Source organism: Aspergillus japonicus (assembly GCF_003184785.1).
Source record: "Aspergillus japonicus CBS 114.51 unplaced genomic scaffold BO86scaffold_52, whole genome shotgun sequence".
NCBI classification, from domain to species: domain Eukaryota; kingdom Fungi; phylum Ascomycota; class Eurotiomycetes; order Eurotiales; family Aspergillaceae; genus Aspergillus; species Aspergillus japonicus.
Window position 1 is genome coordinate 1 of NW_020291689.1, and position 15,811 is coordinate 15,811.

Genomic DNA, 15,811 nt, shown 5'->3' on the forward strand with positions numbered 1-15,811 from the left:
CCTCCCGCACCCCCCGCCCCACAGAACCCCAACCCGACCCCGAACTCCCCACCCTCTCCCTAACAACCCACACCCTCCCGGCGCAGGCCCCGACCGGCAAGGGCCCGGACGCGGGCGGCCCGATCCAGGTGATCCACAACTAGCCCGGCCGGTACCAGTGCATGTCGGTCCTGGGGGGCGCGCGGCCGCATTGCCAGCGGGTGTTCAAGTCGTTGGGCTTGCTGCGGCGGCACCATCGGGTCATGCACGGGCCGAACACGCAGACTTGTGCGCTCTGTGGGCGGTTTTTCTTTGGGCGGGTGCATGGGGTGGTTTTGGGGGGGCGGGGGGGGGGATGGAATTGGGCAGGAGATTGGGGAGGTTGAAGGGGAGGTTGTGGTGAAGAAAGAGGAAGAGGAGGAGGTTAAGATGGAGGATATCAAGATGGAGGTTGAGGAGGCTGTGAAGAAAGAGGAAGAGGAGGAGGACGTGAAGACGGAGGTTGAGGAACAAGACATCAAAGAGGAGGAAATGGAGCTCGAAGAGGGCAAGATCCGGGAAGAGATGGATCTTGACGCGGAGGCGTTTATCCAGACTGCGGATGACGCTGCCCCACCTTCTCAGTTTTATCACCCGGTCTATGGCTGTTATCGCCCGATGTGCAGTGAGGAGACGTTTGACATGATCGAGGGAAAGGATATCCAGCCGGCTTGGCCTTAGGTTTTTGCTTGGTTGTGTGAGTATCCTGAACCCACCGCTGATCATGTCCTACCTTTTTTTCTTTTTGTATCATGGCTTAAGTCAATTAAGTATTATCATAACTCTACATGCAAGAAATATCAATTATCAACAGACTGAACATATAGAAGAGTGACCGTCGGAGTCACTTCATGTCACATCCCCTGCCGGAGTGCTATATTCAAGCCAAATACTGCACCAATGCTAACCCACAGATTTCACAACCCACCCCTAAGCAGGCAGCACCCCCTGCGGATTATGAAACACATCTCCCGGATCCACCGCCGCCTTAATCCGCCCCAACCGCTCCAGATTCCCACCCCAGTACGACTGTCTCGGATCCTCCAGCCTCGGATCAACATACCCCGGATACACCCCATCCCCAATCCCGGGTGTATTATTCCGGATAATCTCATTCACCCCATCCAGAAAGTCATACGTGGTCTGCGACACCTGGCCCAAGGTCACGGCGTACGACTGCATCCAGAACAGGGTATCCCGGTGGGCGAACCCGGTGGCATCGTTGGGGACGTCATTAATGGCGCCGCCTTCGAGATCAAAGATCACGAACCAGATCAGCGAGCCCGTGCTCGCCGTGTCCAGGTACTCAAACAGCTGCTGCACACCGTCCTCCGAGATCTGCGTGTCCTGCTGGAAGGCCAGACATCTCGCGTAGAAGTGCGCGGGGATGTCGCCCGTCAGATCCAGAATGCTCTGCTCGGCCCAGTGGGCGGTCAGGCCGAGCCAGTCGGTGAACACGACGGCGGAGGAGTTGCCGTCCGCGCCGGGGAAGCGGTCCGCCAGCCCGAGGGCGTCGTACTCGGCCTGCGAGCCGAAGAAGGTGCCGGAGATGACCACCGACCCCGCCAGGATGGTGATGATGCTGGCGAGCTTGCGCGTGAGGTCCTCCTCCGTGATGAACGCCTGCCAGTCGCTGAACAGCTGCGCGCGCGACGCCGCGCTCCCCAGCAGGTTGAACGTGTAGGTGTACTGCACCGCCTCGGTCGGGGCGGCCTCGGTGCGCAGGACGAACTCCGTCACCACGCCGAAGCTGGCCCCCGCGCCCTTGATCGCGAACAGCAGGTCCGGGTTATCGGTGCTCGAGGCCCGCACGATGCTCCCGTTCGCCAGCACCACCTCCGCCGACAGCACGTGGTCCAGCTCCATCCCCCATTGCCGCGCTGTCGGACCCAATCCCCCAATGGTTGCGTGGCCTCCGATCCCGATCTGCGGCGAGGTGCCGTGCGCCACCGCCCGGTTGCCCGCGTCGACCAGGTGCGTGTCGAGTTCGCCGTTGAGCATGCCGGCGCCGACGGTGGCGCGCTGCGTTGATGCGTCATAGGCGAAGGATTTCATGTTCTTGAGGTCGACGACGATGGCGCCGTTCGTGCCGCCCAGGCCTTGGTTGGTTAGTGTTGTTGCTAACGAAGATTAGGGGGCGGGGACGGAAGGGTATACCGTAGTTGGCATAGCTGTGGCCTCCGCTCTTGGCTTGCACCTTGTAGCCCAGTTGGCTGGCGCACTGCACGATCTCGGAGACCTGGGCGCTGGTGGTCGGAAAGGTCACCGCGGCAGGGGTGACGGGGTAGTTGAGGTTGTAGACTTGCACGGCGAGGGTCTGGTACAGGAGATCGCCCTTGAATGCGGCGAGGGTGCTGTCATTGTAGACGGCAGAGAGGATGCAAGACTTCAAACTGGTGGTGGCTGCCGCGGTGAGACCGAGGAGGCACAAGAGGCAGACCATGAAGCCCTGTGAAAAGCCCATGGTGATGGTGGTGGTGGTGGTGTTGGTTGTGGGAGAGTCCCCAGGCAGCGCATCACACATTCCAGGGCATCCGTTGGGGCCGGGAAGGGGTAAATAAATAAATAAAAGCCGCGGTGGCGGCATGAGGCGGCCCTGTCCCACTCAGTCTCTCGTCCAGGAAAAATGTGTCACTCGGCTGATCTTTCTTGCTTCTTCGGGAGGTCAGCAGAGAACCGACTCGACAAGGTTCCAAGAGATCGTCTAGTTTGTCACCTTTACGAGCGATCGGCGGGCCCGGCAAATGAGGATTGGCCGTGCCTGGCGATCTATTGATTTGAGGGATCCACAGCCGCAACTTATCAGCTTACCATTACCACGCAGTTGTAGCCGATCCACTCCGTCCTCAAGACAGACACTTGGAAATTTCAGCAGCTACCCGTGGTAGGACCCGTCAAGAGCTGATTGTGTCCTGGTGCAGAGCACTTGAACATAAGGTTTATTCCCGGATACCATGCACGGTGCCATGTGCCTACGCTTGTATGTATATGGCCGGGCCAGCAGGGAGGTATTCATGCAGGATATACCTTGTCTTGCCTTGGCCACCGAAGTGCGATACCCAACAAAAGAAGAGGAAGGCCCGGAACGGTAATGTTTCGCTCAAGCGTGACCCGCACGAACATCTCCGTCGAATTTACTTGACTACAGCTTGATCCCTTGTAAGCCTCGCACACTCAAATCGATCAATCCATTAGTGCAAAACATATGACCAAGGATAATCACAGGTAAGAATATAGATGACCAGAATTGACAGTCTAACCCCCAGAACCATGGAAAGAATCATCGTGCCGATGTCACCCGGCCTCCTATCCAAGGAACGTCCCGGTTGCACAACGCAGCCTCCTTACTACCTACCACCACCACCTCTAGGCTGCCATTAAGCAGCTCACTTGCGGTAATCTCATCAGATGCACAACAGCAATGCTGCATCTAAGCCCCGAGAAATCTTAGACATGATCCACCCCGGGGTAAAAGTCTATCTTGCCCCCCTCCTGAATCACCCCCGTACGATCCAGACACGTCCGTCCTCTAACAAACGGATCCAACGCCCAATACTGCTTGCGCCAGGCGGAGATCGCCTCCGTCCGCTGCACGGCCACACTCTCCGGCTGGGCCGCCGCCAGCCACTCCTCCGTCAACTCCAGTAATTTGGAGGCCAGCTCCTCGCGCTCGGCCAGCAGCCGGTCGCGCGTGGCCGTCTCGGTCATGCGCTCGTTCTCGCCGGCCACAGGCTCCACAAACTCGTAGTCCCAGCCCTCGGGGCCACCGATCTCCCTGAGGATCTTGTCCGGGGCAATGAACTGCTCCAGGTCGGCCACGGACTTGGTGAAGTGCACCTTGGAGACGATGACGGGGTCCATCCAGGATTTGACAATTTTCCAGATGCCTAGCCTGCCTTAGTCCACGCCTCACCCATCGTCACTCGGGGAAAAAGTGAGGGTCTTACCTGCAAAGATCCACGGGGCGTTATGGATCAGCATCGTGCCCAGATACTCGGGATAATTCTCCTGAAAGCAATCGATGACGAATCTCACGGGCGCGAATTCCTATCCTCCCTTCAGTATATCCCTACCTTCCATTTGCGCAGGCAGAACAATAAACTTACCATATTCGAGACCGAAAACCCCGTCATATCGAACAAGATCGTCTACACCCGAAACCTGTCAGCCCCTCCGAATGGTATAATCTAAGATAGAGTACAGAGAACATACCGCCGTCTCAACCGGATCCACCAGTGTCAAGCGCACCGTCTCAATCATATGCAGAATGAACCGGGTGATGACCGCCTCGCTCTGCTGGCCGGGCTGGTGCAGCCGCACGCGCACGAGCATGACCGGCCGGCCCTGGCGATCCGTCCCGTGGACAATCGCCTTCCCCATGCGCATCTGATTCAAAAACGCCTGACTGTCCGTCGCGGTCGTCTGCACGGTCGTCGCCCCGATGGCGCCCGGAATTGAAGGGGTCTGCGGCGGTTGCGCGGTCGCCTCGTACTGCGCGTCTAGCTCGGTGGTGGCCAGGATCCGGGCGTCGATGTCCTGTTGGTGTCGGAAGTGGATCGCGCGGAGGAGCATCGCGGTCGCGGCGGGGACGGCCCATTTGCGGGCGCGCAGGAAGCGGACGAGCAGGGTATCTGGGGAGTCGTGTTTTGCGAGGCTGAGGAGGCCGGCGCGGAGGGAGGGGAGCGGGTGGCGAGGGAGCGTGTCGAGGATGGGTTGGACGGTGTCGAGAGAGGGGAGGTGGTGGGCTGCGAGGGCGGAGGTCAGGCCGGCGGCTGTTGGGCCGGTGGTGCTGTCGGCGGTGGTGTCATCGTGGTTGTTGATAAGGTAGAGGATGATGCTCCAGGTTTGACGGAGTTTGGTGGACTGGTCTGAGGTGAGGTTGTGGATGTAGCCGGTTGTTGGTTGGGGAGAGGGAGTGGGAGAAGGCATGGTGGGGTGAAGAAGGATGAAGGAGAAAGACGAGGGAAATTGTCTGAAGAAGAGGGGGGACCAACACAAACTGTGGACGGGCCCAAGACCCCAACCCCGATCGACCGGGTCCTGGTGGGAGATCTCAGGGGCGGCACTGCCCGGCCCGCGATCCTCTGTGGGGAAGCCCTGAGCTGGCAATATCGGCCAAATTTACGACACTGACTAAATTGATAATGAAGCCAACTGGAATTTGCACAGGTTCTAAACCTCCCAGTCTATCTTTGACATACCTCCTATGAATTGAAGATGGGTAAGGTCTCATGATGGTGTTCGGCTCGACTGAGTCAAGGACCCAGACACCTACTCAAGGAGCCAACCACACATCGACACCACGTCCTCCTTATCTTACTGTAACCTAGAAGTCCAAAATCAACCTATAACACAGTAAGCTCCCCTTATCAGAATGCACAAACCACCGTGGACACAACCATCCATCCACTGCCCACCTGCCAGTACGCACCAGCATTCCCAAAGAAGCAATCCACGGACCAACAAATAATCCGGACCCGCCCACTCCGCCCTCCACCCGTGACCGCATCCCGATCGCACCCGCAACCACCTCAAATCCAGTTCCTAGTCTACAACCAACCACCCTGGCCAAAATCATAAACTTCGACCCCACATCCTCTCTAACAGAATCATATACAACCAAGAAAAATGGGCCTCATCGACTTCCTCAAAGAGATCCTCCGCCCGGGCAACGGGATCGACTACCCCCAGAAGGGCGACATGGTCACCGTCCACTACCACGGGTATCTGCATGATCCGACGCGGTCGTGGGGACGGGGAAGGCGGTGAGTGTTTTGCCGGTGTCTTTGCGTCGCTTTGCTTGGTACTGTACGGTACGGTACAGTCAATCGCACGGGCTATCAGGGCTCGTACAGTTGACTCCAAGACCAGCGATGATTCTGTCGAAGTTCGTTTCTTACTCACGAGATCAAAACTTTGGGGAGCAGGTTCGACAGCAGCATCAAGCGCGGGTATCCGTTCACGTTTCAGATCGGGATGGGGACGGTGATCAAGGGTACATCCTCTTCACCCAGACCTGGTGTTATCTATGGATGGTTTGAAGAAGCTGATTTTACGATTGTACTGTAGGTTGGGAAGTCGGGATCCTCGGGATGAGTCTGGGTGAGAAAGCGCTGCTGACTTTCGGACCGTATGTGTTCCCTTTCCTTAATTGCAGGCTGGGTGTGCTGATAATAGGAACAGGCATTATGGGTACGGGGAGAAGTGAGAATCAGAATCCTGACCGGACTTCTGTAAGATGATTGCTAATGTAGACAGGGGCGCCCCTCCATTCATCCCGGGGAATGCGAATCTGGTCTTGTAAGTTTCTCCCTCGTCTGGTTGGACGATGCTAATCCTGCAGCACGGTGGAATTGCTAGCGATCAATGGGCGGGGGCTGGACTCCGGAAGTGATTCGGAGTGAACATAGCCCTTGCAGACGCGTGTATGATATGCTGCCTTTGTTTGTTGTCTCGTATACATGATATGCATAATTGTAATACACACAGCAGAAACTAATAATACAACTTCACCAAACTGGGCGTCACCACATTCCACGACGTGAACGAGCAGTGACCATACTGCTCAACCCCATCCGTCACCTCCTCTGCCCACGGATACTCCGGGGTCGGCGTCGTCACCTGTGTCTCCGCCCCGCGCGGAATCTCCCCCCACATCACCGGTTTACCCGCCGCCCCCTCGTCTCCCTCTGGCGGATGACATGCTGCACTGATTGCCGCGCTACAGTGCGTTGCCAGCGGCATATGTGACTTGAAGCGGCGCGCTCCCAGTGAGACCAGTAGCCCCAGAGCCAGGATCCCCACCCACATGGTGATGAACATTGCCATGGGAGAATAACAGCACCCGCGCGACGAGTTCCCCTCGTCCTCGTCGCCGTACACGTCGTATGCCTTGATGTTGACGAAGAAAATACTCTGCGAGAGGAGCCAGTGCAGCGTCGCGGATAGGATCATCAGCGGAACACTGTATCGGTACCGGAGGCTGAGGTAGTAGGATGACTCCTGCTGGCCCCGCGGCCAAGAGACGCGCAGTGGCTGCCGGTGCCTCGCGTATCGATCCCATTCCTCGGCAACAAGCATGCACGTCAGAAGACTATTGGAGAGGAAGTAGAGGATGGAGAGGATGATTTGGGGCGTGTTGGCGAGAAGGACGAGGGCGATCATGTTCGACGAAATATACTTGATCATGGTGGTGGCGCTGGTCTGCGCGAAGCCGAGACTCATGGCCGTGCTGAAGCCTTCGCTTTGGCTGATGGCGTAAGTGGTTAGCCAGATGGCCGTGACTATGCAAGCGAGAAAGCTAACGAAGGTTAGTTGGAGCACTAAATTTGTTGGGATCGAGAGGAAAGGGCCTTACAAAAAGAGAACCAGCGTCCAACGTCGCCAGCTGACCGCTTGGTACCATCTTTTACGCCGGGGGAGAATGTCAGGGTAGACTTTAGTGACTTTAGTTGTGTCTGTCGACGAGAGATTGTCCAGCGAGTGTGAGGGTGGGCTCGCAGCTCGACGTTGTAGCGTGTATCCTTTCCAAGAACCGAGCACAATGCCAGGGAGGGTCCATGCTTGAGGCCCTCGAGTCATTTGGGAGCGGGAGAGGAGACATCGGCCACGGGTAGTAGGATCAGGCCGAGTAAGGAATGAGGCCAGCGCATCACCTACTCTCAACATGAGGTCTGTGCGCTTGACCCGGGCAGTCAGCAGCATGCAGATGACTTTGATGATATTGCATACAATCACGACAATCGCAATTGGGGGACTGAAAAATAGCTGACAGCGTTGCTCCTCCTCTTTAATCAGGCAGTGTGATACCGGGACCTCTCGCGCCCCTGTCTGGTCGATGGAGGAGAAATCCGACATGGACCCGATACCTATCAGCTCAAAACTCACAGCAGCTGCCCAGGAGCTGTTCTTCCAGTGAGATGGGGTGTCCAAGTACGCGCGCAGAGATTCGTAGGTCGGATTGTAAGCATAATTGTACTCCGAAAGAGTGTACAAGTCATCACTTAGGCTAGCATTGCCGCTCAGGACCATATCCTCGTAGGCAGGCCCCACAAGGTTGATGTAAGAGAAATTCCCATATAGATAATTAGGCACCGAATAATTCCAGACGCGATAACTCCAGTACTCGCTGGTTAGCGTCAAATTGCTCGCATTGGGAGGTGAATTGGCACCCGAACCCTGCATGATCTCATATACCGATTCATGGTTTTCATAACCCCCAAGCTGAAGACTGCTGGTGTTGTGAAAGTGTTGCCGACCTGCGACGTAGATCAGCGTACCATACTGCGTATTGTACTCGACATTATATTTTGTCGTGCAATCCTTCGCCGTCGTATTGACAAAGGTCCCGTTGAAAATTTGCGTTCGAACGACGTCTGCTTCGGACCCAACCTCGGATAAAAAGGAGTCACGACTGGCAGTGTCGTTGCCAATCAAAGTCTCGGTCGGCGATAGATCATCGGGTATCATAAAAATTCCGTAGTCAAGGGTCGAAATTGATGAGAAGATGACGGAGTTGTAGATCATATGAATCGGCGTCGAGCTGACCAAAAGCAGCAGCCATAAGATCTTGCGGCGGCGGTCCATGACCGCAAAGTTGCGAAAGCTGAAAGTGCCAACGTCAAGCCATCGCGATTTAGCATGAGCCCGATCGAGATCCGTCCGGGACGGTGCGCCCAGGCACTGCATCACGTAGTTGCTGGCTCCGAGAAGGATCGTGCTTAACACGTTAATGACCACGTGTAGCCCCGTCGCCCAATGGCTTGAGCGCGAGCACTGTCCACTATATAGTTCTGCCATCTGGAATTGACCTCGATTCGTTTTCCATTGACCACTGTATGCAATGATTGTTGCTACGAGCAACATGATGATGTTGATGGCCAGGATGGTACCCGTGATCCAGGTACATATCAGCGCGCCTCTGATCCACTCGCTCCCTTCCTTGGCCTTTCCCAGTAGTTTGAATCGAGACAAAAGGTCAGCCCATCGTGCTTTCCTGCCCTGGGTCTCATCCGGAATGCTCGAATAGCGAAACTGCTCGCGCCAAGCAGATGGCGGGCGGGGCGCCTCCACGGTCACGTGCACCGGATCGCTGTCTACACCCATCGTGTGCGAATCCAAGGCATTGGGGAGGCGCTTTTCGACCGTAGCACGGTGTAAGCGGAACGAAAACAACGAGCGGCGAGGAAAACTCTGTGAGCCTGGTGATCAGGGGTTTTTAGACCCTGCGGCCGGGTCCGTTAGCACGCCTGCTAAATATGGGACTGGGTCTGAGCGGAAAGTGATTGCTTCAGCCTCGTGGTTAATACCGCTTAGCGTCTGATTAGCAGGCTATCGCTCCACTTGGCGTACTAGGACCGCAACGACGTTCGGCGAATTCTTTCCTTGTCTTAGCGCTGGACCGCTGTCAGGCTGTAGATGTCTTGGCAGTGGCAGCAGGATTCTTTCACTGGTCCTTGTATCCCGGAACGAAGATCCTTCATCATGATGTGGTCAATGGCACTCGATCAACAATCGAAGGATGAGGATTAAATGAATACGAGAGAAGTGGCTTCGTCGGCGGCTCCTTCGCCACCAACACTGTAATATTTGGATGCGGGATGACTTGTACCTGTCAAATTGTCTTCGAGAAGCGAGAGCATCGCCCCATAGGTGAGATTGGACGGATGACGCACAGACAGAGGCTGTTCCTGGGTGGCTGACAGGGTACAGTAAAATATCAAGCTCAATTAAGGCCTTGCTGATGTCTCAGATCGTTCGACAAATTGAATTACCTGCGATTCAGGCATTGCCAACCGGTTAGAGTCCTTTCGCCTTCCCTAGAGTAAGGCCCAGCAACAAAGGAGCACCAAAGAGACATTCTGCGTAGAGTCGAAGAGAAGACGAGCTCTGATGGATTCGCGATGATGTCGGCGGACGCATGCCTTATTTGCCAATGGTTCCGTGCAGGAGTTTCTTTCGTCGTAGCTGTACGAAACTGCGCAGTAGGTCCAAATGCTCTGCTAGTGGTTGATGGCAATCAGCGTGCGTGCCGGAGAATGATGTCAAGGCACGGTCCCACGTCATCACCACGGACAAGACACCTACCTGGAAGAGGTGCGAGTCAATCTCGTCCTTAATCACTCTTTGCTATCGGTCTTTGAACGGCAGATGGAGTCATGTCCTGGTCCTCTGCTGTTCTGGATTGGTCCCGTCGATGATCACCAGTCCAACATCGGGTCTCTGCAGTGACTTATGCCGGTCGCAAAGACTGCATTTTGAGTTAAGAAAAAAGGGGGATGAGAGTGTAGCTTGGTGATATTATGGAATATGACTGTGACAACTCATCTAGTCAGCTTTGCTGCTCGCCCAGCCCGCGGTCGCATTGCCACAAATTTTGCACAATGGGTTTCTTTATCACCTCGAACTACTCGACCGTCAGGCCTCGACAGTTAGAATCAGGTTCTGTGTGTAGACCTGCAGGGGGACAAAAAGTTGGTCTTCCGGGAAGGGCTGGAGCGGTCGTAGAGCATGCTGAGTTTACCGAAAGGGTACGCTCAAATGTTAAGAAACTAGGTTAAGTCTTTCAAAACAGCATCAGTCAGTCTGAGCTTGGAATCGAATAAGATTCTATGATTACACTGCATCCGCGCAGTATTACAGGCTTGTGCTTGCACTGCCTGGGAAGATGGCTGAAAGGCGTAAGCCTTGCTTTACGGCCGGCGTGTTCATTCCATGTGAGGTCCCCGGACCTGGATTCGATCTTTCAAAGCCATCGTTCGACGTCTGAACTTCTGTGATGCAGTGCTTGGACATTTAGTTGAGAGGGTAATTTGCCGACCGATCTTCTTTTGTCGGGGTAGGTCCGATCAGAGGATAGCTCCGAAATCAGGTACGCGGTCAGAACGCGATCTATCGTAAGCAACCAGAACTTTCAGCATGAGAACTTTTGATTGAGGTGACCGGATTCTCCCCGGTTCTGCTCTGTCCACTCAGTAGAGCTCAAATGGAGCTGAATCTGCGCTCACAGCACCAGTTGTACGGAGTCGAGCATCAGCAGTGATTTCGCACCAGCTATTCAAATCCCGACCGCGCAAAGAGACCCATCAAATCGGTACGCGAGACGCCAGCGATTCATCGTGGTGATAGCGCTTTATCTTCTGCGAGGTGTAACTTTCTGTGGCGCAAACATTCCCGTAAGCACCGGCTGATACTGCGAATAAACCATGGGAGCTGACATTCTGCACGGACTGGTAATTGGAAACGGCGGGAGGATGCGATCGGGGTCTTCGGCTCGTTCCGCGAGTCTCATAAAGTGAAACCGGACGTTCGCTTCGGCGTTGCGGTTGCGATAGCCTTTACACATCATGGAGGATAAGGCATACCCAAGATATTTCAAATTCCAATGAAAGCGCCCTTGTCCAGGAGACTAATGTCCGGGGTCGAGGTTGTCGATGAGACTCAAACTGGATGTGGTTGTTGATGCGGAGAAGTGAGGGGAAGAGACGGGGAACAGAAGTGGAGGGGGCCTCATAGGAACATACAGTACACACGATACCTACTGTACAAACGGCCGCTACTCTCTTTGGCATCACCTAAATCATCATGGATCCATCATGGATCCATCCATCCATGATCTACTGGCACTTCCCGCCTGCCTTCACACTCGCTCCAGCACAGTCGCACATAGCACAGCAACGGTGCGATCTACGTGTTACTAGCTCTTCGATGTCAAGTTGTCGGTCATTCAGGGGTGCAGACCATCGCGAAATGTACTGAAGAGGATGCTCACTAACGGTCTTATTTACCAAAATACCTAGCCGAGCTACTGATCCAAGGTACACACATTACAACCTACTATCTCCAGCATGCTGGACTCGATATACAGAAGCACAATCCTCAACCACAGCAATCATATTGCAGCAAAACTAAGCTCAATTTTCAGAGGCAAGCCCCTAGCACAATCAACAAAGCACAATCTCAATCAGTGACAGCATTCGCTCATTCTCGTCTTCGTTTCCAGTGATCTCATAGCGCCCCAGCCCAGGCGTCCGACATCCCAAAGGACTTCCAACCACCCGGGCCGCGTTCTCGCATCACGTCCCCGAGCGTCCCGCTTAAACGTACTCGACGGTGACGGAGCTGCTGGTGGTCGAGACGGAGGTGAGAACCTTGTTGTTCTGCTCGATGTCGATGAGGGTGGCGCCGGAGGGGCCAACGGTGGAGCCGCTCTGGGTGGCGTAGGCGCTGCTGAAGGTGACGGTGCCGAAGTCGGCGAAGGGGACGAGGGAGGAGTTCTCCTCGAAATCCTCGACGATCCACTCGGCGTTGTACCTGAGACTCGACGTTAGTGATTACAGCTTCTATGAAAGGGAGGGAAAGGGAGGGAACATACTCGCAGAGATCGCCATCAACACCACCGCTGAAGGTGTGGGTGACAGTGGTGCCCTTGGTGACGTTCTCGACGGTGGCGGTACCGGCGGTCTTGCTGGTGGCGTCGACGGTGACCTTGACGACGTCGCCGGCGGAGAAGCTGATGCCGCTGAAGTCGTAGGCGTAGTCGGGGTACCACTCGTACCAGGCGTCGTAGCTGACAGTGCTGCCCTCGATACAGAAGTCGAGACCAGTCTGCAGGATGGCAGTGCCGCAGGTGTCACCGTCAATCCCGACCCAGGCGGAAGCACAGTACTGCTCGCGGCTGGAGGCACCGGAGGGGAGGGAGGGGGTGGGGATGGTGAACTCGGCGGTGACGGCCGTGTAGCCAGTGCCGATGAGCACAGCGCCGGCCCAGTTGGACGAGTACTCGACGTTCTTGTCGCCGGTCAGGTTGATCGCCTCGCTGGTGCCGGGCTTGAGAGGGCGGTTGCTCTTACGGCTGCCGGCACGCTTGGCAGCGGCGCGCTTCTCGGTGAGAGGAGCAGCAATGGCGGCAGTGGCCAGAAGGCCAGCGGTCAAGAGAGCAGAGGTCTTCATTTTGTTGGATGGTTGGGACGATGAGATCGAGAGAAGAGCGGAAGTCAGCGAGATTGAGCTTTGAAGACGGAGGATGCTTGCTGATGGAGAGAGAAGAGATGAGTTCGAGGGGATCTCAGGCCATCTTTATATCTTCCTCGTGTCTCCTGGCCGCATATCATGAGGTCTAGCCAAGAGACTTGCAAACAGGACTCCGACGTATCTTGCTGCAAAGCAATTTGGAGGTGATAAGGCCATACAGGCTGAAAGGTCGCGCACGTTCCTATCACAGGGCAAGCATTGAGATTGAAGAAGATAGTGGCTGACGAGCCAAGACGCTTAAGCAACGGGTTAATGAGGGTTCAATCACTCCTCCCGCTTGGCCTATGCTTGGTGGTGGTGGCAGACATTGGCATCCTCGGCGAAAGCTTCAGTCGACTCAGCATTGTGGATTGTGGATTAGAGAGTCAGTTGCTCTCAGGGACCAGATGGATCAGCAATCCAAGCTCATGATGTGCAAACACGATCGTCCTACTACCGTGTAGAAGCTGGTAGGGTGAATCTGGAGAGAAGATCAGACACTCCAGAAAACCCCCATCTCCTGTCTATCAGTCGAGTTACTCCGCTTTTCCCTTACCGGGCAGCCGATTAGCCTGAGTACGCTAGTCTGCAACAGGAAAGTTGATGCTCTGATCAGTCTTTACATCTGCAACCTCGGTCTCATGATAAGGCAGGATCTGCCCATTGCTCTCGGAGATAATGCCTGCTTGATTGAGTGATGACCCTGTTGGGGTAGATTGTGCTCTGATTGATGGGGAATATCCACAAATACTACGGCGTAGTATCCCGGGCGGTCCTGGCAAGGCCTATCGTCCCTCAATTATCTTTCCGTCCCTACAGCTGATAACCTTGACATTTAGGTTATGCACCCCTCGTTCTGCCCGCACCTGCAGAACCATCTCCAGCCGCCGGTGCTCAGGGCGGGCCTCCGATGGAGGGCGCATAACTCTGCTGGGGGGGTGAAATCGGCGCATGAAGACAATTCTCCCATTGGGCTGGTGGCCCGTGTCTGACGTTGCGCGACACAAACCACCGTCCTTGCACTTTCAAGATAACCCTTTCCCTATTGCTGTGAAGTGATTCAGAATGAGAGCTACGCGGTGGAAGGCACTAGAGCTAGTAGGCCGAAGTCGGGGACTAACCCAGGGCAGGCCACAACCCCGCGGCCGGACGACCGACGGGATCTCCGCCCATCCTTGCCGCCCGCCCCGCTCTTTCCCCTCCGTCATCCACTTCTCCTCAGTCGCCCTCGCTGCGTGATTGTCCAACAATGGCGGTCTCCAAGAAACGATCTTCGTCACATCGCCGTCCTTATCAGCGCTGACCTCCGAAATTAATATAACTTAATTGCACCTGAGATTGGAGTGCTTCACTTGGAGATAGTTGGGGATGATGGCAGGTACGTACTCACCTGCTGCAACGCAGGTTGTTTGTTAGATCATACCATCTGGACGCTTGCTCTTTAGAGTACGCATAAAACCGTGGGCTCTTGACTACCGTTGGTGTTGTCCGTTGCAGAGAAGGTATATACCTCTCGTCCTACAAGTGTTCTACCAGCAATAAGAAGCCACGCATCAACTTGACAGCTAGTGGAGCATTGCGTAAGTAGGGGCAACTAGAACTGCCGCAATACTACTTCGCTTAGTCTCACCCCTGTTCACCTAGTCGCGTTGGACTCAACACGGGTTCTAAATTGTTCGCTGTCAGGCACTCTGCAGACGTCGCTTAATCTAGTGCCTGAATCCGATGACGTAGCTGGCGCATGGCTCGGGGATAGATGGTGATTCTATGCCATTAGGAACGCGTCGGTCTTCGTCAGGATCACAAACCTCAGCTCCGAGCAGGGCCAATTTCACTGGGTATGATTATGCGCAGTTGAGCAGGCCGTCGCGACACGGCGTCAATCCTCTCGAGCTGGCTCAATTACCATTCACCGAAAAGACTTAGAATCCTCTAGACTGGATCCTTAGAACTGCTTGAGAAAACCCAACGTCACGTGTCTCCTTATACATAGGCGTAGGTATGTGCGCTAGGTCTTTCTGTACCTTAGTTCTTTTCCAAGACGAAATAAACTTGTTAGCAAGATGTTACCAAGTTACCCAGGGAGGGAGAAAGGTATCCATTCATCGCTAGAGGCAGAGATTCGGCCAACCTGAATCCGCCTCGGAGATAGCCTTACACGGTCAATCACGACGTAGCTAGCCGTTCAGTAATACTCTAAAATTGGATAATGGCCTGGCCCATCGTGGGTGACGCCCACTACCAGAGTTCTGCAGTGTGAGTCTTGCTTGGGAGCCAATGTCGAGTTGCTTCTAGGTAAGCGTCGACCAGGCAGCCCGGATTCAGAGCTCTCTCACAGAAAAGTCACGTTTCGTTCTGATGGAAACCAGCAGGTTAAAGTAAAGTCACCCCCGGCCTCAGAAGTATGCTAAGGATAATTACATACGCAGGTTGTTCTAGAACATCTGCACAATCCCTCCTCACTTACCAGAAAACAGTCTAGGCAGATCTAGAATCTTCTCTTCTCCAAACGCTGCATTCTGTACTATGCAGAACCCGTATGATGCAATATCTTGCAGCAAGCAGTCATACCTGATACATAATCAAGGGGAAACAGGTTGCATGAGCCGTCGTTGTAACATTGCCCACAGTTCTCTCTAATGTTCTACATCTCATGCACAAATTACAGCCACATTTTAGTTCCTGCACGGGATCAGCAGCAGGGAGTGCACTTCTATCCAGACTTGTCTGTTGAATAAGTATGCATTCTCTGCCTGGTCAGCTGCACTACAACTTTGCAAAC

General features: G+C 54.8%; 6 protein-coding genes across 6 annotated transcripts; 2 read left to right on the forward strand and 4 right to left on the reverse strand.

Moving 5' to 3' along the window:
* Positions 1-161: 161 nt before the first annotated feature.
* BO86DRAFT_412011 (uncharacterized protein) lies at positions 162-699 on the forward strand (the record flags this gene model as incomplete). Its single annotated transcript, XM_025674623.1, has 2 exons — positions 162-299; positions 349-699. 2 exons carry the CDS (start codon positions 162-164, stop codon positions 697-699), a joined length of 489 nt encoding a protein of 162 aa, XP_025524721.1.
* A 96-nt stretch (positions 700-795) lies between these two features.
* On the reverse strand, positions 796-2,627 carry BO86DRAFT_391452 (FAD-binding oxidoreductase). The gene is made up of 2 exons (XM_025672601.1): positions 2,176-2,627; positions 796-2,117 (listed from the first exon to the last, which is right to left on the reverse strand). Exons 1-2 carry the CDS (start codon positions 2,480-2,482, stop codon positions 949-951), a joined length of 1,476 nt encoding a protein of 491 aa, XP_025524722.1. The 5' UTR covers positions 2,483-2,627; the 3' UTR covers positions 796-948.
* Positions 2,628-3,328: 701 nt separating this feature from the next.
* On the reverse strand, positions 3,329-4,971 carry BO86DRAFT_367797 (CRAL-TRIO domain-containing protein). Its single transcript, XM_025670170.1, has 4 exons — positions 4,231-4,971; positions 4,125-4,166; positions 3,966-4,065; positions 3,329-3,905 (listed from the first exon to the last, which is right to left on the reverse strand). The coding sequence occupies exons 1-4, from the start codon at positions 4,945-4,947 to the stop codon at positions 3,466-3,468; spliced, it is 1,299 nt and encodes a 432-aa protein (XP_025524723.1). The 5' UTR covers positions 4,948-4,971; the 3' UTR covers positions 3,329-3,465.
* A 675-nt stretch (positions 4,972-5,646) lies between these two features.
* Positions 5,647-6,422, forward strand: BO86DRAFT_402343 (FKBP-type peptidyl-prolyl cis-trans isomerase; the record flags this gene model as incomplete). Its single annotated transcript, XM_025673851.1, has 6 exons — positions 5,647-5,783; positions 5,946-6,013; positions 6,088-6,148; positions 6,202-6,222; positions 6,277-6,318; positions 6,362-6,422. 6 exons carry the CDS (start codon positions 5,647-5,649, stop codon positions 6,420-6,422), a joined length of 390 nt encoding a protein of 129 aa, XP_025524724.1.
* BO86DRAFT_391455 (uncharacterized protein) lies at positions 6,331-9,190 on the reverse strand. Its single transcript, XM_025672602.1, has 2 exons — positions 7,376-9,190; positions 6,331-7,318 (listed from the first exon to the last, which is right to left on the reverse strand). Exons 1-2 carry the CDS (start codon positions 9,121-9,123, stop codon positions 6,514-6,516), a joined length of 2,553 nt encoding a protein of 850 aa, XP_025524725.1. The 5' UTR covers positions 9,124-9,190; the 3' UTR covers positions 6,331-6,513.
* A 2,622-nt stretch (positions 9,191-11,812) lies between these two features.
* Positions 11,813-12,969, reverse strand: BO86DRAFT_458184 (A4/G1 family peptidase; the record flags this gene model as incomplete). Its single annotated transcript, XM_025677273.1, has 4 exons — positions 11,813-11,821; positions 11,855-11,867; positions 12,124-12,330; positions 12,392-12,969. The coding sequence occupies 4 exons, from the start codon at positions 12,967-12,969 to the stop codon at positions 11,813-11,815; spliced, it is 807 nt and encodes a 268-aa protein (XP_025524726.1).
* Between the last annotated feature and the right edge of the window lie 2,842 nt (positions 12,970-15,811).

What these genes read in the sequence shown, in the direction of transcription:
- BO86DRAFT_391455 (XM_025672602.1), bottom strand. Translation starts at nt 9,123, where the DNA reads ATGGGTGTAGACAGCGATCCGGTGCACGTGACCGTGGAGGCGCCCCGC. An exon ending in TGGACGCTGGTTCTCTTTTT is followed by an intron (nt 7,319 to 7,375) that starts GTAAGGCCCTTT and finishes AACCTTCGTTAG; the next exon opens with CTTTCTCGCTTGCATAGTCA.
- BO86DRAFT_367797 (XM_025670170.1), bottom strand. Translation starts at nt 4,947, where the DNA reads ATGCCTTCTCCCACTCCCTCTCCCCAACCAACAACCGGCTACATCCAC. An exon ending in TGGATCCGGTTGAGACGGCG is followed by an intron (nt 4,167 to 4,230) that starts GTATGTTCTCTG and finishes TTTCGGGTGTAG; the next exon opens with ACGATCTTGTTCGATATGAC. An exon ending in GGTTTTCGGTCTCGAATATG is followed by an intron (nt 4,066 to 4,124) that starts GTAAGTTTATTG and finishes AAGGGAGGATAG; the next exon opens with GAATTCGCGCCCGTGAGATT.
- BO86DRAFT_391452 (XM_025672601.1), bottom strand. Translation starts at nt 2,482, where the DNA reads ATGGGCTTTTCACAGGGCTTCATGGTCTGCCTCTTGTGCCTCCTCGGT. An exon ending in CCACAGCTATGCCAACTACG is followed by an intron (nt 2,118 to 2,175) that starts GTATACCCTTCC and finishes TAACCAACCAAG; the next exon opens with GCCTGGGCGGCACGAACGGC.